The following is a 24,426-nucleotide window of genomic DNA, read 5'->3' on the forward strand; positions in this document are numbered from 1 at the left end:
CTCTATCGTATGACTCTATCGTATGACTAATTTTCCCCTCTATCATATTCCCTCTATCTTATTACAATCCTCTATATCATATTCCTCTGTCAAATATCTCTCTATTGTATCCATCTATCATATTCCTCTATTTCATACTCCCTTAGTCATATTCCCCTCTATCATGTGCCTCTATCATATTCCCTCTATGGCTGCTTTGAGTGATGTATTGTTGTCCCTACCTTCTTGTGTTTTTTGCTGTTCTCTGTGCCTTACAATGTTTGTGCCCTGTTTTGTTCTGCTAACATGTTGTATTGCCTCCATGTTGTTGTCAGGTTCCCGTTGCAACCATGTTGTGTTGTCATGTGTTGCTGCCGTGCTATGTTGTCGTGTTGGGTCTATTATTATGTAGTGTTGTGTTGTCACTCTTGTTGTGATGTGTGTTTTGTCCTATATTTATATTTTTAATCCAAGCCCCCATCCCCGCAGAAGGCCTTTTACCTTTTGGTAGGCCGTCATTGTAAATCAAAATTCGTTCTTAACTGAATTGCCGAGTTAAATAAATGTTCAATGAAATAAAATAAATAAAATATCATCTTCCTCTCTATCATATTCATCTCTATCATATTCCTCTCTATTATATTCCTCTCTATCATATTCCTCTCTATCGTATTCCACTCTATCATATTCCCTTCTATCATATTCCTCTCTATCGTATTCCCCTCTATCATATACCTCTCTCTCATATTCCTCTCTATTATATTCCCCTCTATCATATTCATCTCTGTCGTATTCATCTCTATCAATTTCCTCTCTAACAAACTCCGCTCTACCCTCCATCTACTCCCCCTCCCTTTCCGTCCTCCTCATCTCAGCACAGCTCCGCTCCATCGGGTAGATTTGGAATTCAACATTTTAACAGTGCAACACTCCCCAGATTTGTGAAATGTAAACATTGTGTGTTTATACTGTGTTATACAGTATGCCTTGACAAAAATCAAACAGAGAGTAAACCTTTTTTATAGATTTTTTTATTGCATTTTTCATTGCATGCAAAAATACAGTATCCCGCCCTGCTCTCTCTCTCTAATACCCAGTCTACTCATCCATCTTCAAGCTTTCATCCTTTCCCTGCTCTTCTATCACCCTCTCAGTTCCACCTCCAGCTGGCTCCCTCTTTTTCTTCTTCTCTAGTCTCTTCCTCTCCTCTTTCCTCCTCTTTTCTCTCTTCTTCTCCTCCTTTTCTTGAATCTTTCTCTCCATCTCCAAGAACACAGCTTGAGCTTTCTCTCTCTTTTTCAGCTCCTCAGAACACTTCTTCTCTTTCTTAATCCTGTCTTTCATCATGTCATTATGTATCTTCATCAGCCCCTCTAACCTCTTTTTCTCTGCCTTTTCCTTCTCTTTTCTTTCCTTCTCTCTCTTTTCCTGTTCTAACTTCTCCCTCTTTTTCTCAGCCTTTATGACTTTCTTCTGCTCTTTCTCTCTCTCATTCATCTCTTTCTTCTCCCTCTTTTTGTTCTCCTCCTCCTTGTTTTTCTTCTCCTTTCTCTCTTTCTCGTCATCTTTCAACTTCTTATGCAGATTCTTATATTTCTCCTTTTCCTTCATCTTCAAAAATGGGATTTTCTGCATGTGGTTCATGACCAGAAAGCCCACTCTTCCAAGGATGGTCTCTGCTATCTCTGATGAAGCCATCCCATTGGAGCTCTTGGAATGGGCACAGTCCGCCCCACGCTTCAATCTCTCCCTCTGTCTCACCTCCTCCTTGACACTCCTCTCTTCACTCTCAATTTCAAGGCCTATCCAATAATCCTGACAGGAAGACATTGAATCTAGATGTAATATTGTTCCAATGTGTCACATTCAATACACATTTGAGTGATCGACATACAATGATGACCTCATGGGGCACACAATTTGGAGGACAGTAATTAAGGTCCCTTGTTTTTTTTGTATTCCCATTATATTTTTAAATACCCATAGATGTTCTTCCTGGGTCCATACTAAAAGTAATACAAATGTTAACTCTAGTGAGGGGTGATGTGTCATAATATGAGCAAAGAGCAGCAAGGTTGGGGTCAATTCCAGTCAATTCAAGAAGAACTCTAAAATTCCAATTATCTTCAATGCTTTGAATTGAAATGGAACTGACCCCCATACCTGTAAAGTAGTAGTGTAAAATAGGACACCTACCTTTGCCTCTTCCAGGGTCCAGGTCCTGGGTTCATCATTGCGGGTTACCAGAGTTAAGTTAACATCTGGGTCCAGCTGGTGAGCGTGAGGGCAGAGATCCACCTCTTCACTAGGGCCCTTCACTTTCTGCTCTGGCTCCTTTTGGTCCTTGTCTTGGATGCATCCCAGGATTGGAGGAATTGCTCGGACAGGGCTTTTATCACCTGTCAGTTCCTCTCTCTTGACAGTGGATGCAACTGCACTTGCCTCTGTGTCAACTGAGCACTCTGTGTTGTCCTCAACTGTCTCCTCTGGTAGTTGGTGGTCGTTGTTGTTGTGGATGCATGGCAGAACTGAAGGACTTTTATCTTCCCAAGTGTAAATGGCAACAGTTGCTTCTTTGTCTACTGAGAACTCTGTGTTGTCCTCAACTTTCTCCCATAGCTGTTTGTGGTCAATGCTGTGGGTGCAGGGCAGCCTTAGAGGCAGTGCTGCGGGTGCAGGAAGACTCTTATCAGCTGAAAACTCCTCTTGGAGGACAGCGGACACGGAAGCGGCAGATTCACTGGCGACTGGACACTTGTTGGTTCCCTCTACTGCCTCCTCTGGCAGTTTGTAGTCAATGCCAAAGACAGGTGGCAGACTTGGAGGCAGCATTGGGACAGGGCATTTAGCTGTTGATCTGTCCACTCCATCAACAGTAGCTGTGCCTGAAGTGTTCTCTGTAGCACCTGAGACCTCATAGGCATCCTCTACTGTCTGCTCTGGAGGCATGAAGTCATCGTCAAAGATTGGTGGCAGGCATGGAGGCAGCACTGAAGGAAGACTTCTGGCTGCCCATCGGTTCTCTCTCTTGACAGTGGCTGTGTCTGCAGTGGCCTCTTTGGCAACTCGGCACTCTGTGGCTGAAACAGCAGGCTGGGAGGTTTCTGGGACAATGAATGAATTTCCAACGAACCGCTGAGCCAGTGGTGGGAGGGAGAAAGGATAGAATCTGTCCTCTTCCTTTATATTAGATATTGCCACTGGAGCAACTGAGAGCTCAGTGGTTCCCTCTACTGTCTGCTGTGGTGGAATGGAGTCATCATTAAAGAAGTGTGGCAGGTATCGATGCAGCATTGAGGAAAGATGTGTATCTGTCAATAAGTCCTTTCTTTTACCAGTAGATACATCTGCTGTGGCCTCTGTGGCAACTGGGCACTCAGCAGGGACAAAGTATGAAAATACAATGAACCGCTGTGCATCCTGAGCGCGTATGGCCAATGGAGAGGGGGGATGTAACATGGTTGGTATAGGCCTCCGATTGGTGAAAGCCAGCGGTGGGAGGGAGTCAATACAGGGAGCCATGAACTCAGTGAGTGGACGGTTGGTCACATCTCTCACATTCTGCGGGAGAAAAGAAACAGACATGTTGAAAGTGATCACATTCACGACATACATACTTTGAGTCAACGCTATTTACTTACACATCACATATACAGTGCCTTCGGAAAGTATTCAGACCCCTTCACTTTTTCCACATTTTGTTACCTTACAACCTAATTCAAAAATTTTATAAATTGTTTTTTTCCCCTCATCAATCTACACACAATAGCCCATAATGGCAAAGCAAAAACAGAATTATTCCAAATTCATTACAAATAAAATGTGAAATATCACATTTACATAAGTATTCAGACCCTTTACTCAGTACGTTGTTGAAGCACCTTTGGCAGTGATTACAGAATAGAATCTTCTTGGGTATTACGCTACAAGCTTGGAAATCTTGTGTTTGGGGAATTCTCCCAATCTTAGGAGAATCCAAGATAGGTTGGATGGGGAGATTTTCTGCACAGCTATTTTCCGGTCTCTCCAGAGATGTTCGATCAGGTACAAGTCCAGTCTCTGGATGGGCCAATAAAGGACATTCAGACACTTGTCCTGAAGACACTTCTGCGTTGTCTTGGCTATGTACATAGGGTTATTGTTCTGTTGGAAGGTGACCCTTCACCACACTCTGAGGTCCTGATTGTTCTGGAGCAAGTTGTCATCAAGGATCTCTCTGTACTTTGCTCTGTTCATCTTTGCCTAGATCCTGACTAGTCTCCCATTCCCTGCCATTGAAAAACATCCCCACAGCATGATGCTGCCACCACCATGCTTCACCGAAGGGGTGGTGGCAGATTTGCTCCAGATGTGACCCTTGGCATTGGGGCAAAAGAGTTCAATCTTGATTTCATCAGACCAGAGCATCTTGTTTCTCATGGTCTGAGAGACTTCAGGTGCCTTTTGGCAAACTCCAAGCGGGATGTCAAGTGCCTTCTACTGAGGAGTGGCTTCCATCGGGCCACTCTACCTTAAAGGCCTGATTGATGGAGTGCTGCAGAGATGGTTGTCCTTCTGGAAGGGTCTCCCATCTCCACAGAGGAACTCTAGAGCTCTGTCAGAGTCACCATCTGGTTCTTGGTCACCTCTCTGACCAAGGCCCTTCTCCCCAGATTGCTCAGTTTGGCTGGGCGGCCAGCTCTAGGAAGAGTCTTGGTGGTTCCAAACATCTTCCATTTAAGAATGATGGAGAACAGTGCGTTCTTGGGGACCTTTAATGTTGAGGAGGGGTTTTGTACCCTTCCCCAGATCTGTGCCTCGACACAATCCTGTTTTGGAGCTCTACGGAGAATTTCTTCAACCTCATGGTTCGTTGTTTGCTCTGGCATGAACTGTCAACTGTGGGACCTTATATAGACAGGTGTTTGCCTTTCCAAATCATGTCCAATCAGTTGAATATACAACTGGTGGATTCCGGTCACGTTGCAGAAACATCTCAATGATGATCAGTGGAAACAGGATGAACATGAGCTCAATTTCCAGTCTCATAGCAAAGGGTCTGAATACTTACGTAAAAAAGGTATTTCAACATTTCTAAAAACCTGTATTTGCTTTGTCAATATGGGGTATTGTTTGTAGTTGCTGAGAATTTGCATATATTCAATCAATTTTAAAATAAGGCTATTACGTAAAATAAAAGGTAGAAAAAGTCAAGGTGTCCGAATTCTTTCCAAAGGCACTGTATATATATAGTGTCCTCTCAGATGATCTGCACCAGTCTGTACCAACCCAGGGTCTTCTAGCCAATGGGTCAACTAATTGTAAAAATACATGCCCCACACCCAGCATAACATTTGACATTTTAGACATCTATCAGATGCTTTTATCCAGAATGACTTACAGTTAGTGCATTCAACTTAAGGTAACTAGGTGGGACAACCCATATAATCCTGATATGAAGGTCTACGAGAGATCGCTTGGTCTAGTTATTTTTATTTATTTAAGACAACCATAAGAACTGAGGACTATGTCCATAACAATACTCAAACAGAGAGACAGACACGATACAACACAAGAAAAGATGTCAGACAAAATGTAGTTAGCTTTACAATTCATGGCATATCGCACATTTTGCCCGTATATTGACATGTATTTGCTTTAATCAATATTGTTCAATAGAACTCTAGTCAACTTTGTCAAAGTTGGTCTTGTTACCTCCTCAATCAGGCTTGGCATTTTCCTCGTCTCAAACCAAATCCTCTTCATCTCCTTCTCCTGCTCCCTCTGGATCTGTCTCACCAGAGCCAACCTGGCTCCCAGCTCCATCATGTAGTCTGTCTGGATCTCCCTTTCCTTCAACTGACACTCAGCCCTCCTCTGTGTCAGCGTTGAACCCTCCATGTCTTCCTCCTAGCTAACAATAACTCTGAAAAATACATAACGTTGTAGTAAGTGGCGTGTTGCTCACCAAAGAATAATGCATCTCTTTACAATGTGCACACATTTTCTTCCCATTTACTTACAATGAAGCAAATGACAATCCTGATCCAGAGATGATTACGCAATAAGTCTATCTGAATTACTAGTAAAAAGTTGGCTACTGGAAACGCGACCGAGTTCAAATGAATCAAATTTTTGCCTTTCCTGTCATTATATGCACAATATCCTTTATGACATCTTCATTGTGATGCAAGGCGTCGCCATTGGAGATGACAAAGCACAACACAGACTTTAAAAATACACCTTCAGTCTCTCTCTGTACGTTACTACAGAGCCTTATCCCCCCCCCACTCCATATTGGGCCTGGTTTTCACAAAACACACTAATCACTTATATCATATCATTCAAAAAAGGTTTGGGGTAGAAAATGACTCTGTATCCATGCAGGACCTAACTTATTGTACAGTTTCATATATTGTATAAAACAAGGAGGTAAACACTCCAGTCTTCTCTTTGAGTGCCCCTGTGTGCACCTTCATGTAAAGAGGTCTATCAATTCAACCATTTGAAATGGATGACCATTCATTTAAGAAAAGCTGATTTTCATTAGCAATTTAGCAACTACAAATTAGGGAGGTCGACTTGTTTTTTACATAACCTTCCCTTTTGGTACATATTTATTCAGATAATTGATTACAATATCAGTTGTTATTAACACAGAGAGAGGGTTTTCTTTCATCAATATAATGCATTTGCCATTAGCCTGGCTCACTACAACAACTAACATGTCATCTCAGGTGTCAGGATGAACCATTTTCTCACAAAAATTGGATTGAAACAAACTGTCTCTCGTCAACAGTTTCACTTGTCACCATGATTGCATGTTAGGCCTAAATAAAAGGTCATGTAAGTACACAAGTAGTTTGAAAAGTAGTTATTCTACAGAAACATAGTTATACAGTAAGTTATATTACAACCTACCTCTCCAGTAAGCAGCGTGTTCTCTCTCTCTCTAATGAAATAGGACATTAATAATCTGTCAGTAGTTAGTTGAATCAGTACCTTTACACTGTTCTGTTTGTCTGTACAACAGCTAACCTCCCAGAATCAGAATCTTGTGATGTCACAATGAAGGCCTCATTGCCATGACTACCCACAGAAGCTCTCATGTGTAGTAAAATGCTGGAACAATTCACTTTTTTAGCCTATGCAGCACAGTCATAACTGATATTTGCATTGAATCGATGTAACCACATTTTTTATTCAAATAAAATGCTCTACCTCATATCAAATGGTTGACCATTCATAATACAGGTGTTTTGACTAATTCAAAGTCAATATGTTTTAGATATCACAACTAGCATCCAGGTTTACTTAGGTTATTTGTTTGATCTCAGCCTACCACTAATGTCAATGTTTACCAGTCAAACGTTTGGACACACCTACTCATTCAAGGTTTTTTTCTCTTTTTTTCTACATTGTAGAATAATAGTGAAGATATCAAAACTATGAAATAACACATACAGTGGGGGAAAAAAGTATTTAGTCAGCCACCAATTGTGCAAGTTCTCCCACTTAAAAAGATGAGAGAGGCCTGTAATTTTCATCATAGGTACACTTTAAAAAAAAGTCCATATTATGGCAAGAACAGTTCAAAACAGCAAAGAGAAATGACAGTCCATCATTACTTTAAGACATGAAGGTCAGACAATCAGGAAAATGTCAAGAACTTTGAAAGTTCCCCCCCAACCCCTCTTGTACGCTGCTGCTACTCTGTGTTTATCATATATGCACAGTCACTTTAAATATACATTCATGTACATACTTCCTCAATTGGCCCGACCAACCAGTGTTCCCGCACATTGGCTAAACGGGTTATCTGCATTATGTCCCGCCACCCTCCACCAGTCAACCCCTATTTTACGCTACTGCTACTCTCTGTTCATCATATATGCACAGTCACTTTAATCATATCTACATGTACATACTACCTCAATCAGTCTGACTAACAGGTTTGTAGCCTTGCTACTTTTATAGCCTCGCTACTGTTATTTTTCACTGTCTTTTTACTGTTGTTTTATTTCTTTACTTACCTATTGTTCACCTAATACCTTTCTTGCACTATTGGTTAGAGCCTGTAAGTAAGCATTTCACAAGCTCAACACCTGTTGTATTCGGCGCACGTGACAAATAAACTTTGATTTGATTTGAAGAACCATCAAGAGCTATGATGAAACTGGCTCATGAGGACCGCCACAGGAAAGGAAGACCCAGAGTTACCTCTGTTGCAGAGGATACGTTCATTAGAGTTACCAGCCTCATAAATTGCATTCCAAAGAAATGCTTTACAGAGTTCAAGTAACAGACACATCTCAACATCAACTGTTCAGAGGAGACTGCATGAATCAGTCCTTCATTGTCACGTTCTGACCTTTATTTCCTTTGTTTTGTCATTATTTAGTATGGTCAGGGCGTGAATTGGGTGGGCAGTCTATGTTTGTTTTTCTATGTTTTGGGGTATTTCTATGTTTCGACCTAGTATGGTTCTCAATCAGAGGCAGGTGTCATTAGTTGTCTCTGATTGAGAATCATACTTAGGTAGCCTGGGTTTCACTGTGTGTTTGTGGGTGATTGTTCCTGTCTCTGTGTTTGCACCAGATAGGACTGTTTAGGTTTTCGTACATTTATTGTTTTGCGGCGTGGATGGAAGCCCGAGAGTCAGCCCCAAAAATGTATTGGGGGGAGGCACACAGGGAGTGTGGTGAAGCCAGGTAGGAGACCTGCGCCAACTTCCTGCCCCAAAAATGTATTGGGGGGAGGCACACAGGGAGTGTGGTGAAGCCAGGTAGGAGACCTGCGCCAACTTCCTGTGCTTACCGGGGGGCTGGAGAGACCGGGCAGGCACCGTGTTATGCTGTGAAGCGCACGGTGTCCCCAGTGCGGTACATTCCAGCTCCGGGTATCGGCCGGGCTAGAGTGGGCATCGAGCCAAGTGCCATGAAGCCGGCTCTACGCATCTGGTCTCCAGTGCGTCTCCTTGGGCCGGCTTACATGGCACCAGCCTTGCGCACGGTGTCCCCGGTTCGCCTGCATAGCCCAGTGCGGGCTATTCCACCTCGCCGCACTGGCAGGGCGACCGGGACCATTCAACCGGGTAAGGTTGGGCAGGCTCGGTGCTCAAGAGCTCCAGTGCGCCTGCACGGTCCGGTCTATCCGTCACCACCTCCACGCACCAGCCCTCCAGTGGCAGCCCCCCACACCAGGCTGTCTCTCCGGCTCATCCTTACAGAGGCTCCCGCCTCTCCAGCGCTGCCGGAGCCTTCCTCCTCTCCAGCGCAGCCGGAGTCTCCCGTCTGTTCGGCGCTACCAGAGCTCCCGCCCCTCAGCCCAGAGGCGCCAGACCCCCTCAGCCAAGAGCTTCCGCCCCTCTGTCCAGAGCTTCCGCCCCTCTGTCCAGAGCTTCCGCCCCTCTGTCCAGAGCTTCCGCCCTCTGTCCCGAGCTGCCCCTCAGTCCAGTGGGGTCATTTAGAGGGGTCGCCGTGGTTAGGAGGCCACGGAAGCAGACAATAAGGCGGACTAAGACAATGGTGAAGTGGGGTCCGCGTCCCGCGCCAGAGCCGCCACCGCGGACAGTCGCCCACCCAGACCCTCCCCTATAGGTTAAGGTTTTGCGGCCGGAGTCCGCACCTTTGGGGGTGGGGGGGGGTACTGTCACGGTCTGACCTTTATTTCCTTTGTTTTGTCATTATTTAGTATGGTCAGGGCGTGAATTGGGTGGGCAGTCTATGTTTGTTTTTCTATGTTTTGGGGTATTTCTATGTTTCGGCCTAGTATGGTTCTCAATCAGAGGCAGGTGTCATTAGTTGTCTCTGATTGAGAATCATACTTAGGTAGCCTGCGTTTCACTGTGTGTTTGTGGGTGATTGTTCCTGTCTCTGTGTTTGCACCAGATAGGACTGTTTAGGTTTTCGTACATTTATTGTTTTGTTAGTTATTTCATGTCTAGTTCCTTTATTAAAGAACATGAATAACCACCACGCTGCATTTTGGTCCGCTTCTCCTTCACCACAGGAAAACCCTTACATTCATGGTCGATTTTCTGCAAAGAAACCACTACTAAAGGACACCAATAATAATAAGAGACTTGCTTGGGCCTAGAAACACAAGCAACAAACATTAGACCAGTGGAAATCTGTCCATTTGTCTGATCAGTCCAAATTTGAGATTTTGGTTCCAACCGCTGTGTCTTTGTGAGATGCAGAGTAGGTGAATGGATGATCTCTGCATATGTAGTTCCCAGCGTGAAGCATGGAGGAGGTGTGATGGTATGGAGGTGCATTGCTGGTGACACTGTCTGGGATTTATTTAGAATTCAAGCACACTTAACCGGCATGGCTACCACAGCATTCTGCAGCGATCCGCCATCCCATCTGGTTTGCACTTAGTGGAACTCTCATTTGTTTTCAACAGGACAATGACCCAACACACCTCCAGGCTGTGTAAGGGCTATTTGAACAAGAAGGAGAGTGATGAGTGCTGCATCAGATGACCTGGCCTCCACAATCACCCGACCTCAACCCAATTGAGATGGTTTGGGATGAGTTTGACCGCAGAGTGAAGGAAAAGCAGCCAACAAGTGCTCAGCATATGTGGGAACTCCTCCAATACTGTTGGATAAGCATTCCAGGTGAAGCTGGTTGAGAGATCGCCAAAAGTGTACAAAGCTGACATCAAGGCAACGGGTGGCAACTTTGAAGAATCTCAAATATATAATATATTTAGATTTGTTAATTTTAGATAAAACGTATCGGTGCTCATTGGCCATTGGACATCAACATTAAGTTGGATATCGCAAACTCAACAATTGCAATGCAATCATTAGCCTGCTATTCACTGGAGTGGCTGTGTAGTCCCAAGTCTAAGATTAAGGGTCTCTATTCCTAGTTTAAAATCATAAACATTCAACATTGGCCATGCTGTCAATGAAGCATTATTTGTGCCGCGCTCAAAACAACTTAACTCGGAACTGCAAAATCTGACTTTAGTAAGTTCAAGACATCTGGGAACTCGGGAAAAATGAGCTACGAACTTTCATCCAGCTCAGAATTGTACATTCGGAACTCAGGCCTCATTTTAGAGCTACTACCTGAAGATCACCGTCATGATTCAAGCTTTTTGTTGTTGTTGAGTTTCCAGTTCTCTTGAAAGCACCATGAATCCAGAGGATGCCAGACTTTGATAACAAAGTTTGATGACAACATTTTCCCACGATGGACAGCCGCGCCACCTTCCTGTTCAAGTGAGCACAACACAACAAGGTGAGTCCAAAAATGTATTGTGTGCTGCTACATAAATGATGTAATGTGGCAGAGAGATATATATACTGTAGCTAAGAAAGTAAGCTGTTAGCAGACCATGTGCCTCACCGAATGAATGAACTATTCCACTACCAGACAAGGCTTTGCTGATAGCCAGGTGCAGCAGTGGTACTGATGTTGGGACTCTGCTGTTGGGACAGCTTTATGTAGGCTCTAACAGTATGTGGGCACCATCTTTCACCGTTATAGTGCAATGAATGTATTGTTTAGTGTTGTATTGTGTAGTGGTTTTGTTGGCATGCATCCAACATTTTTTCTTTTCTTTGCCCCACCAAGGTATACAAACTAAAATCATCACTTATCATATTCCCTCTATCATATACCCTTCTATCATATTCCCTCTATCATATACCCTTCCATCATATTCCCCTCTATCATATTCCCCTCTATCATATTCCCCTCTATCATATTCCCTCTATCATATTCCCTTCCATCATATTCTGGGAATTATATTCCCCTCTATCATATACCCTTCCATCATATTCCCTCTATCATATTCCCCTCTATCATATTCCCTATATCATATTTGTTATGCAGGTGAGTGAGGACCCAAAAGCGGTTTAACAGAAACAGAGTCTTTTAATGTCCAAACAGGGAAAACATAAGGGCCTCAATCTTTACAGGAGAGTCCCCTTCTAGCAGTAGAGGAGAATAGCAGGGGAGAGGCAACAGACTGCAGGACGCTCCAGCAGGCCACAAAGGCATGTGTCTGCGTCAGAGGTCAGAGACACCTGCTCCACGCAGCATCTAATGAAGAGGCAGATTACGACAGGACAGGACAAGGGCAAAGCCAGAGAATCCACAAAGACAGAAGCAGAAACAGAGAGAGAAATAGAGACTTAATCAGAGGGAAAGAGGGGACAGGTGTGACAGAGAAAACGAGGTCGTTAGGAGAATGAGGAACAGCTGGGAGCAGGAAAGGACCATAGAGAGAGAGAGAGATAGAGGGAGAGAAAGTAACCTAAACGACCAGCAGGGGGAAACGAAGAGAGAAAGAACAGGGACAAGACATAACAATACATGACAATATTCCCCTCTATCAAATACCCCTCTATCATATTCCTCTATCATAAGGCCTCTATCATATTCCCCTCTATCATAGACCTCTATCATATTCCCCTCTATCATATTCTCTCTATCATATTCCCCTCTATCATATTCCCTCTATCATATTCCCTCTATCATTTTCCCTTCCATCATATTCTGGGAATTATATTCCCTCTATCATATTCCTCTCGATCATATTCCCCTCTATCATATTCCCTGGATCATACACCCTCTATCATATTCCCCCTCTATCATAAGGACCTTCCATCATATTCCTCTCTATCATATTCCCTCTATCATATTCCTTTCCATCATATTCTGGGAATTATATTCCCCTCTATCATATTCCCCTCTATCATATTCCCTCTATCATATTCCCTTCCATCATATTCCGCTCTATCATATTTCTTCCCTCATATTTCCCTCAATGCGAGCTGTGGCAAGAAGGTTTGCTGTGACTGTCAGCGTAGTGTCCAGAACATGGAGGCGCTACCAGGAGACAGGCCAGTACATCAGGAGACGTGGAGGAGGCCGTAGGAGGGCAACAACACAGCAGCAGGACCGCTACCTCCGCCTTTGTGCAAGGAGGAGAAGGAGGAGCACTGCCAGAGCCCTGCAAAATGACCTCCAGCAGGCCAGAAATGTGCATGTGTCTGCTCAAACGGTCAGAAACAGACTCCATGAGGGTGGTATGATGGGGAAGTCCACAGGTGGGGGTTGTGCTTACAGCCCAACACCATGCAGGATGTTTGGCATTTGCCAGAGAACACCAAGATTGGCAAATTCGCCACTGGCGCCCTGTGCTCTTCACAGATGAAAGCAGGTTCACACTGAATCAAATCAAATCAAATCCAATTTTATTTGTCTATCACATGGTTAGCAGATGTTAATGCGAGTGTAGCAAAATGCTTGTGATTCTAGTTCCGACAATGCAGTAATAACCAACAAGTAATCTAACTAACAATTCCAAAACTACTGTCTTATACACAGTGTAAGGGGGTAAAGAATATGTACATAAAGATATATGAATGAGTGATGGTACAGAGCAGCATAGGCAAGATACAGTAGATGGTATCATACAGTATATACATATGAAATGCGTATGTAAACAAAGTGGCATAGTTAAAGTGGCTAGTGATACATATTATTACATAAGGATGCAGTAGATGATATAGAGTACAGTATATACGTATACATATTGAGATGAATAATGTAGGGTATGTAAACATTATATTAGGTAGCATTGTTTAAAGTGGCTAGTGATATATTTTATCATAATTTCCCATCAATTCCCATTATTAAAGTGGCTGAAGTTGAGTCAGTTCCCTTGGCAGCAGCCACTCAATGTTAGTGGTGGCTGTTTAACAGTCTTGGCCTTGAGATAGAAGCATTTTTCAGTCTCTCGGTCCCAGCTTTGATGCACCTTTCTTCCTCATATTCTGGATGATAGCGAGGGTGAACAGGCAGTGGCTCGGGTGGTTGTTGTCCTTGATGATCTTTATGGCCTTCCTGTAACATCGGGTGGTGTAGGTGTCCTGGAGGGCAGGTAGTTTGCCCCCGGTGATGCGTTGTGCAGACCTCACTACCCTCTGGAGAGCCTTGTGCGGTTGTGGGCGGAGCAGTTGCCGTACCAGGCGGTGATACAGCCCGCCAGGATGCTCTCGATTGTGCATCTGTAGAAGTTTGTGAGTGCTTTTGGTGACAAGCCGAATTTCTTCAGCCTCCTGAGGTTGAAGAGGCGCTGCTGCGCCTTCTTCACGATGCTGTCTGTACAGAGTGGACCAATTCAGTTTGTCTGTGATGTGTATGCCAGAGAACAAAAACTACCCTCTCCACTACTGTTCCATCGATGTGGACAGGGGTGTTCCCTCTGCTGTTTCCTGAAGTCCACAATCATCTCCTTAGATTTGTTGACGTTGAGTGTGAGGTTATTTTCCTGACACCACACTCCGAGGGCCCTCACCTCCTCCCTGTAGGCCGTCTCGTCGTTGTTGGTAATCAAGCCTACCACTGTTTTGGGGTGGCAAACTTGATGATTGAGTTGGGGCGTGCAGCCCTCCATGTGGTGAACAGGGAATACAGGAGAGGGCCTGACTGCACCCATTGGGGCCCCAGTGTTGAGGATCCGGGGTGGAGATGTTGTTGCCTACCCTCACCACCTGGGGGCGGCCAATCAGGAAGTAAACAGTACCCAGTCAATGCATAAAGAATGGTCAGAGACCCAGGGTCTAAAAGCTTGGTGACAGCGTTTAATTGGAGGGTACTATGGTGTTGAATGCCACAGGTTAGTCGATGAACAGCATTCTCACATAGGTATTCCTCTTGTCCAGATGGGTTAGGGCAGTGTGCAGTGTGGTTGAGATTGCATCGTCTGTGGACCTATTTGGGCGGTAAGCAAATTGGAGTGGGTCTAGGGTGTCAGGTGTCAGGTAGGGTGGAGGTGATATGGTCCTGAGCACATGTGACAGATGACAGAGTCTTGAGACCAAGGCATTGTTCTAAACTGCCTGCAACATCCTCCAGCATGGGTTTGGCGGTGGGTCAGTCATGGTGTACAGTGGCATTTCTTTGGGGGCAAGCACAGCCCTCCATTGAAATGCTATACATAGGTAGCCTCACTGATAAAAGGTACCGAGATGAGATCCTCAGACCCCTTGTGAGACCATATGCTGGTGCGGTTGGCACTGGGTTCCTCCTAATGCAAGACAATGCTAGTTCCTGCTAGAGGAAGGCATTGATGCTATGGACTGGCCCGCCTGTTCCCCAGACCTGAATCCAATTGAGCTGAATCTGGGACATCATGTCTCGCTCCATCCACCAACGCCACGTTGCACCACAGACTGTCCAGGAGTTGGCGGATGCTTTAGTCCAGGTCTGGGAGGAGATCCCTCAGGAGACCATCCGCCACCTCATCAGGAGCATGCCCAGGCGTTGTAGGGAGATCATACAGGCACGTGGAGGCCACACACACTACTGAGCCTCATTTTGACTTGTTTTAAGGACATCACATCAAAGTTGGATCAGCCTGTAGTGTGGTTTTCCACTTTAATTTTGAGTGTGACTCCAAATCCAGACCTCCATGGGTTGATAAATTTGATTTCCATTGATAATTTTGTGTGATTTTGTTGTCAGCACATTCAACTATGTAAAGAAAAAAGTATTTAATAAGAATATTTCATTCATTCATATCTAGGATGTGTTATTTTAGTGTTCCCTTAATTTTTTTGAGCAGTGTATCCCTCTCTATCATGTTAATCTCTATCATAATTTAAGGACCGACGCCGGAGATGAGATGCAGGTACGGGGAGTCAAATATTTAATTGTGAACAGACATAGAACAAGACAGGAACAGCTTCAGCACACTGGTAAACAAGGACAGATGACTTTCAATGCAGAAACAGGGAACAGAGAGTGGAACCCGACAGATATGGGGAAGGTAATGATAGAGGTGATTGAGTCCAGGTGAGAACAATAATCACTGACCCGCAAGATGGGGGAAGGCAGGTGTGCGTAATGATGATGACAGAAGCGATCAATGCTGGGGAGCTTGGCGCCCTCGACAGACAGCGGGGAAGATAGGTAGCAGGAGTGACACATATTCCCCTCTATCAAATTCCCCTCTATCATATTCCTCTCCAACATTTTCCCTCAATCATAATCAAATCAAGTCAAATCAAATGTATTTATATAGCCCTTCGTACATCAGCTGATATCTCAAAGTGCTGTACAGAAACCCAGCCTAAAACCCCAAACAGCAAGCAATGCAGGTGTAGAAGCACGGTGGCTAGGAAAAACTCCCTAGAAAGGCCAAAACCTAGGAAGAAACCTAGAGAGGAACCAGGCTATGTGGGGTGGCCAGTGCTCTTCTGGCTGTGCAGGGTGGAGATTATAACAGAACATGGCCAAGATGTTCAAATGTTCATAAATGACCAGCATGGTCCAATAATAATAAGGCAGAACAGTTGAAACTGGAGCAGCAGCACGGCCAGGTGGACTGGGGACAGCAAGGAGTCATCATGTCAGGTAGTCCTGAGGCATGGTCCTAGGGCTCAGGTCCTCCGAGAGAGAGACAGAAAGAGAGAAAGAGAGAATTAGAGAGAGCACACTTAACCTGTTGCTTCTACTCGGGACGCTTGCGTCCCAACTAGAGCTCTGGAAATGCAAATGCGCTACGCTAAATGCTAATAGTATTAGTTAAAACTCAAAAGTTCATTAAAATACACATGCAGGGTATCGAATTAAAGCTACACTCGTTGTGAATCCAGGCAACAAGTCAGATTTTTAAAATGCTTTTCGGCGAAAGCATGAGAAGCTATTATCTGATAGCATGCAACACCCCAAAAGACCCACAGGGGACGTAAACAAAATAATTAGCATTTCGGCGTTACACAAACCGCACAATAAAATAGAAAACATTCATTACCTTTCACCATCTTCTTTGTTGGCACTCCTAGATGTCCCATAAACACTATTTGGGTCTTTATTTCGATTAAATCGGTCCATATAAAGCCTAGATATCGTTATATGTAGACTGTGTGATAAACGAAAAAAACATCGTTTCAAAACGTAACGTCATTTTTAAAATTCAAAAAGTCGACGATAAACTTTCACAAAACACTTCGAAATACGTTTGTAATGCAACTTTAGGTATTAGTAAACGTTAATAAGCGATAAAATTCATCAGGAGGCGATGTAAAGATCATTAGCTGTCCGTCTGGAAAAATGTCCGGCTAGAAACTCAACGAAAATATCCGGTCCTAGACCGGATTAGATACGGTGTCCTGTATGTGTTTGACCAAGAAAAACTTGAAGGGAAATGACAAGACTCTAGACACCCTGTGGAAGCTGTAGGTACTGCAACCTCAGGCAATTAATTGTGGTTCACGTTTATCAATGGGTTCAAGTAGCGCATGGATATATTTTCCCCATTTTCAGTGATCAGTTTTTCCTGTGCTTTTCGATGTAAATGCCGTTCTGGTAAAGCCACAGCAGTGATTTAACCAGTTTTTTTAAACGTCTGAGTGTTTTCTATCCACACAGACTAAGCAAATGCATATACTATATTCCTGGCATGAGTAGCAGGGCGCTGAAATGTTGCGCGATTTTTAACAGAATGTTCAAAAAAGTAGAGGGTCGACTGAAGAGGTTAAATTCACACAGGACACCGAATAGGACAGGAGAAGTACTCCAGATATAACAAACTGACCCTAGCCCCCCGACACATAAACTACTGCAGCATAAATACTGGAGGCTGAGACAGGAGGTGTCAGGAGAGACTGTGGCCCCATCCGAGGACACTCCCGGACAGGGTCAAACAGGAAGGATATAACCCACCCACTTTGCCAAAGCACAGCCCCCACACCACTAGAGGGATATCTTCAACCACCAACTTACCATCCTGAGACAAGGCCGAGTATAGCCCACAAAGATCTCCGCCACGGCAAAACCCAAGGGGGAGCGCCAACCCAGACAGGAAGATCACATCAGTGACTCAACCCACTCAGGTGACGCACCCCTCCCAGGGACGGTATGAAAGAGCCCCAGTAAGCCAGTGACTCAGCCCCTGTAATAGGGTGACTCAGTAGGGTGACCCAGTGACCCAGTAATATGGTGACCAAGTGACTCAGCCCCTGCCTCTATCATGTTCATTAAATATCATATTAAACTCAATCACATTCCTCTCTATCATTTCCCCCTCTATCATATTCCTCTCTTTGATTTTCTGCTCTATCAAATTCCTTCTATCATACTACCCTCTATCATTTTTACTATACATCATAATCCCCTCTATCATATTCCTCTCTGTCACGAGGGACTAGGTGTGTGAGGAATAATCAGGCGCAGAGAGCAGAGAGTTCCACAGGAAGAAGTGCACTTTAATTCGGGACCAAAAGCAATGCCCAGAAAACAGGGCACGGAAAAATATGGACCAACCCAAAACACAGGGTACCAGGTCCAGAGCACGAACACACCTAATAACACACAAACGTAACACAAGAATAATCCTGCACAAAACAGGGGCGGGTATTCTAACTTTAAATAAGGAAGCCCATCAGGCAAACACAAATAGACACAGGTGCAACTAATAAGATAAAACAAATGGAAAATGAAAAAGGGATCGGTGGCTGCTAGCAGGCCGGTGACGACAACTGCCGAGCACCGCCCAAACAGGCAGGGGAGCCAACTTCGACGCACGCCCCCCTGACGTGCGGCTCCCGCAGCGCGCTGCCACTGGCCTCGAGGGCGACCCGGAGGGCGAGGCGCTGGGCGATCTGGGTGGAGGCGGTGGAAGTCTATCAGGAGTGAAGGGTCCAAAATGTCCCCCACCGGTACCCAGCACCTCTCCTCCGGACCGTACCCCTCCCAGTCCACGAGGTACTGTAGGCCCCTCACCCGGCTTCTTGAGTCCAGAATGCCACGTACTGTGTACGCCGGGGACCCCTCGATGTCCAGAGGGGGTGGAGGGACCTCACCTTCTTGAAGGGGACCAGCCACCTCCAGCCTGAGGAGAGACACATGAAACGAGGGGTTAATATGATAATACGTAGGAAGTTGTAACCTGTAACACACCTCGTTTATTCTCCTCAGGACTTTAAATGGCCCCACACACTGCGGCCCCAGCTTCCGGCAGGGCAGGCGGAGGGGCAGGTTTCGTGTCGAGAGCCAGACCCGGTCCCCCAGTGCGAACACGGGGGCATCACTGCGGTGCTGGTCAGCGCTCTTCTTCTGCCGTCCCCCCGCCAGTCTCAGCGATTCCTGGATGGCTTTCCAGGTGTCCTTTGAGCGCTGTACCCATTCCTCTACCGCAGGAGCCTCGGTCTGACTCTGATGCCATGGGGCCAGGACCGGCTGGTAGCCCAACACACACTGAAGATGGAACATGTTCGTTGAGGAGTGGCGGAAGGAGTTCTGAGCGAGCTCAGCCCAAGGAACATACCTCGCCCACTCACCTGGCCGGTCCCGGCCATATGACAGCAGAGACCTGCCTACATCCTGGTTTACTCGCTCCACCTGCCCATTATTCTCGAGGTGGAAGACATGGGTAAACAGGGCCTCCGCAGTCTGCAGGGCTGTAGGGAGACCGGGCAACGGGATGAGACGGCAGGACTTAGACAACTGATCCACAACGACCAGGATCGTAGTACTTCCTTGGGACGGGGGAAGGTCGGTGAGGAAGTCCACCGATAAGTGGGTCCACGGCCGTTGTGGAACGGGGAGGGGCTGTAACTTCCCTCTAGGCAAGTGTCGAGGAGCCTTGCTCTGAACGCACACCGAGCAGGAGGAGACATACAATCTCACGTCCTTAGCCAACTTGGGCCACCTGTATCTCCCCCTAAGACTCCGCACTGTCCTCTCGATGCCAGGATGACCCGAGGAGGGTAGAGTATGAGCCCAACGGATTAGTTTATCACGGACCTCCCTCGGCACGTACTGAGCCCCTGCTGGACACTGAGGGGGGGCCGGCTCTAACCGTGATGCCCTCTCTATCTCCGATACCACCTCCCATACTACTGGTGCCACGATACATAAAGGTGGAAGGATGGGGGTCGGCTCGACGGACCGCACCTCGGTATCATAGAGACGGGACAGCGCGTCGGCTTTAGTCTTTTGGGAGCCTGGCCGGTACGAGATGGTGAAACGAAACCGGGTAAAGAACATGGCCCACCTAGCCTGATGTGGATTCAGCCTCCTCGCTGCCCGGATATACTCGAGAGTACGATGGTCAGTCCAGATGAGAAAAGGGTGCTTAGCCCCCTCAAGCCAATGTCTCCACACCTTCAGAGCCTTGACTACAGCTAACAACTCCCGGTCCCCCACATCATAGTTTCGCGCCGCCGGACCGAGCTTCCTCGAAAAGAAGGCACAAGGGCGGAGCTTTGGTGGCACGCCCGTGCGCTGGCACAGAATGGCCCCGACCCCAGCCTCGGACGCGTCCACCTGCACTATGAACGCTAAAGAGGGGTCCTGATACGCCAACACGGGCGCATTGGTGAACAGCTCCTTCAGGCGACTGAAAGCTCTGCCCGCCTCTGCTGACCAACGCAAGTGCACCAGTCCTCCCTTCAGCAGTGAGGTAATGGGAGCAGCCACCTGAACAAAACCCAGGAGTTTTGTAGTAATTGGCAAACCCTAAAAACCGCTGCATCTCTTTCACCGTGGTCGGAGTCAGCCAATTACGCACGGCTGTAATGCAGTCACACTCCATCACCACCCCGGAGGTAGAAATACGATAACCCAGGAAGGAAACTGCCTGTTTGAAGAACACACATTTCTCAGCCTTGACATACAGGTCATGCTCCAGCAGTCGCCCAAGTACCTTACGCACCAGAGACACGTGCGCCGCGCGTGTGGCAGAATAGATCAGGATGTCATCGATGTACACTACCACTCCCTGCCCGAGCAGGTCTCGGAGAATCTCGTCTACGAAGAGTTGGAAGACGGCTCGAGCATTCTTCAACCCATATGGCATGACGCGGTACTCAGAATGGCCAGATGCAGTACTAAATGCGGTTAACCACTCATCCCTTCCCCGGATACGCTCCAGATTATACGCACTCCTCAGGTCCAGTTTTGTGAAGAAGCGTGAAACGATTCCACTGCCGTAGCGATGAGAGGTAGTGTGTAAGTAAACCCCACTGTGATAGAATTTAGACCTCGATAATCAATGCACGGGCTCAGACCTCCCTCCTTCTTCTTCACAAAAAAAGAAGCTTGAGGAGATGGGTGATGCGGAGGGCCGAATGTACCCCTGTCCCAGAGATTCAGTAACATATGTCTCCATAGCTACCGTCTCCTCCTGGGACAATGGGTACACGTGACTCCTAGGAAGGTCAGCGTTCTCCAGGAGGTCTATCGCGCAGTCCCCTCGACGATGGGGTGGTAATTGGGTCGCCTTCCTCTTACTGAAGGCGATAGCCAAATGCGCACGGTGTAAACCTGGTCTGGACTCTCCACCGTTGTCGCACCAATGGAAACTCCTATACACCTGCCTGAACACTCCTCTGACCACCCTCTAAGCGCCCCCTGTTGCCAGGAAATCACCGGGTTGTGATGAGCTAGCCAGGGAATTCCCAACACCACTGGTGTTGTAATCCGCTCCTTATGACCCCCCTGCGTTACCATGTCCAGTGGCACCATGGCCTCCCTGACCACTCCTGACCCAAATGGTTGGCTATCTAAGGAGTGCACGGGGAAAGGTAGGTCTAACGACACCAGGGGAATCCCTAGCCTTAACGCGAGCCCACGATCCATGAAGTTCCCAGCTGCGCCTGAATCGACTAGCGCCTTATGCTGTAGAGAGGGAGAAAACCCAGGAAAAGAGGTTAACACAAAAATATAAGACCGACAGGAAGCTCTGGGTGAGTCTGGTGCTAACTCACCTGGAGTGACCGAGTAGTGCTCCGCCTGCCCCCCCCGACTCCCAGCCGAGTTCCTCCAGCACCGGTCGGCCGTGTGTCCTCGCCGACCACAACTGGTGCAGGAAGAAACTCCTTCTCCGGGTCCCCCTCGATGCAGCCCCCCTAACTCCATGGGGATGGGAGCAGGAGGGCCTGGGGGTGGAAACAACAGGGCCTGTTCCGGATGCCCGCGGGCAGCCAGCAGTTTGTCCAGACGAATGGACATGTCTATAAGTTCATCCAAACTGAGGGTGGTGTCCCGACACGCTAGCTCCCTGCGGACGTCCTCCCTGAGGCTACATCGGAAATAGTCCATCAAAGCCCTGTCGTTCCACCCTGCTCCTGCGCGCTCCTCGTCTCCTGTCGCAGGTGGAACAGCCGTTCACCCGCTGCACGACCCTCTGGTGGGTGATTGAACACATCTCGGAATCGGCGGGTGAACTATGGGTAGTGATCTCTCGCCGAGTCTGGGCCATTCCACAGTGCGTTTGCCCACTCCAGGGCTCGTCCCGTCAGACAGGAGACTCGGACGCTCCCGCTCTCCTCCCCTGAGGGAGTAGGACGGACGGTCGCCAGGTATAGTTCTAGTTGGAGGAGGAACCCCTGACACCCAGCTGCCGTCCCATCATACTCCCTAGGGAGCGCCAGACGCAGAGCCCCGGAGCCGGATGCTGAAGCAGGGGTAGGAGGTGATGGTGGAGGGGGTGCTGGAGATGAGGTAGGAAGGCCACTCCTCTCCCATCGGTCCATCCTCTCTATCATCAGATCCTTCGCAGATCCTATTTGGTGGAGAATGCTGGTGTGATGGAGGACCCTCTCCTCCATTGATGGGATAGGAGGTGCGGCTGCTTCTGCTAATTCCAATCACGGGGTGCGGGAGTCTGTCACGAGGGACTAGGTGTGTGAGGAAGAATCAGGCGCAGAGAGCAGAGAGTTCCACAGGAAGAAGTGCACTTTAATTCGGGACCAAAAGCAATGCCCAAAACACAGGGCGCGGAAAAATATGGACCAACCCAAAACACAGGGTACCAGGTCCAGAGCACGAACACACCTAACAACATACAAACGTAACACAAGAATAATCCCGCACAAAACAAGAGCGGGTATACTAACTTTAAATAAGGAAGCCAATCAAGCAAACACAAATAGACACAGGTGCAACTAATAAGACAAAACAAACGGTGGCGGCTAGCAGGCCGGTGACGACGACTGCCGAGCCCCGCCCGAACAGGCAGAGGAGCAAACTTTGGCGGAAGTCGTGACACCCTCTATCATATTCCCTCCATCATAATCATCTCTATCATATTCCCCTCTGTCATGTTCATCTCTATCATAATTTAAGGACCGACGCCGGAGATGAGAAGCAGGTACTGGGAGTTAAACATTTAATTGTGAACAGACATAGAACAAGACAGGAACAATGTCAGCACACTGGTAAACAAGGACAGATGACAATCAATACAGAAGCAGGGAACAGAGAGTGGAACCCGACAGATATGGGGAAGGTAATGATAGAGGTGATTGAGTCCAGGTGAGAACAATAATCGCTGACCCGCAAGATGGGGCAAGGCAGGTGTGAGTAATGATGATGGCAGAAGAGATCAATGCAGGGGAGCTTGGCGCCCTCGACAGACAGGGGGGAAGATAGGTAGCAGGAATGACACATATTCCCTCTATCATTTCAATCTCTATCGTATTCCTGTCTATCATATTCCTTAAATATCATATTACCCTCTATCATATTTATTATATATCACATTCCCCTCTATCATATTTCTCTCTATCATTTTCCTCTCTATCATATTCCCCTCTATAATATTCCACTCTATAATATTCCCCTCTATCATATTCCATTCGATTATATTCCCCTCTATCATATTCCCTCTATAATATTCCCCTCTATCGTTTTCCCTCTATCATATTCACTCTATCATATTTCCTCTGTCATATTCCACTCTATCATACTCCCTCTATCGTATGACTCTATCGTATGACTAATTTTCCCCTCTATCATATTCCCTCTATCTTATTACATTCCTCTATATCATATTCCTCTGTCAAATACCTCTCTATTGTATCCATCTATCATATTCCTCTATTTCATACTCCCTTAGTCATATTCCCCTCTATCATGTGCCTCTATCATATTCCCTCTGTGGCTGCTTTGAGTGATGTATTGTTGTCCCTACCTTCTTGTGTTTTTTGCTGTTTGCTGTGCCTTACAATGTTTGTGCCCTGTTTTGTTCTGCTAACATGTTGTATTGCCTCCATGTTGTTGTCAGGTTCCCGTTGCAACCATGTTGTGTTGTCATGTGTTGCTGCCGTGCTATGTTGTCGTGTTGGGTCTATCATTATGTAGTGTTGTGTTGTCACTCTTGTTGTGATGTGTGTTTTGTCCTATATTTATATTTTTAATCCAAGCCCCCATTAGAAGGCCTTTTACCTTTTGGTAGGCCGTCATTGTAAATCAAAATATCGTTCTTAACTGACTTGCCGAGTTAAATAAATGTGAATGAAATAAAATAAATAAAATATCCTCTCTATCATATTCCTCTCTATCGTATTTCTATCATATTCCCCTCTATCATATATACTATCTCTCTCTCATATTCCTCTCTATTATATTCCCCTCTATCATATTCATCTCTGTCGTATTCATCTCTATCAATTTCCTCTCTAACAAACTCCGCTCTACCCTCCATCTA

The 24,426-nt window shown here is 46.3% G+C and overlaps 1 protein-coding gene across 1 annotated transcript; it reads right to left on the minus strand.

Moving 5' to 3' along the window:
• Positions 1-1,037: 1,037 nt before the first annotated feature.
• Positions 1,038-6,063, minus strand: LOC135568864 (apical junction molecule-like). Its single transcript, XM_065015644.1, has 3 exons — positions 5,674-6,063; positions 2,176-3,540; positions 1,038-1,794 (listed from the first exon to the last, which is right to left on the minus strand). The coding sequence occupies exons 1-3, from the start codon at positions 5,857-5,859 to the stop codon at positions 1,078-1,080; spliced, it is 2,268 nt and encodes a 755-aa protein (XP_064871716.1). The 5' UTR covers positions 5,860-6,063; the 3' UTR covers positions 1,038-1,077.
• Between the last annotated feature and the right edge of the window lie 18,363 nt (positions 6,064-24,426).

This window comes from Oncorhynchus nerka, unplaced genomic scaffold (genome assembly GCF_034236695.1).
Source record: "Oncorhynchus nerka isolate Pitt River unplaced genomic scaffold, Oner_Uvic_2.0 unplaced_scaffold_1366, whole genome shotgun sequence".
NCBI classification, from domain to species: Eukaryota; Metazoa; Chordata; class Actinopteri; order Salmoniformes; family Salmonidae; genus Oncorhynchus; species Oncorhynchus nerka.

Bases quoted from the DNA above. Each gene is read 5' to 3' on its own strand.
- LOC135568864 (XM_065015644.1), bottom strand. From the start codon at position 5,859: ATGGAGGGTTCAACGCTGACACAGAGGAGGGCTGAGTGTCAGTTGAAG. The intron at 3,541-5,673 runs GTAACAAGACCA...TTTCTCCCGCAG, and splicing joins TGCCAAGCCTGATTGAGGAG to AATGTGAGAGATGTGACCAA. The intron at 1,795-2,175 runs GTAGGTGTCCTA...TCTTCCTGTCAG, and splicing joins GGACCCTGGAAGAGGCAAAG to GATTATTGGATAGGCCTTGA.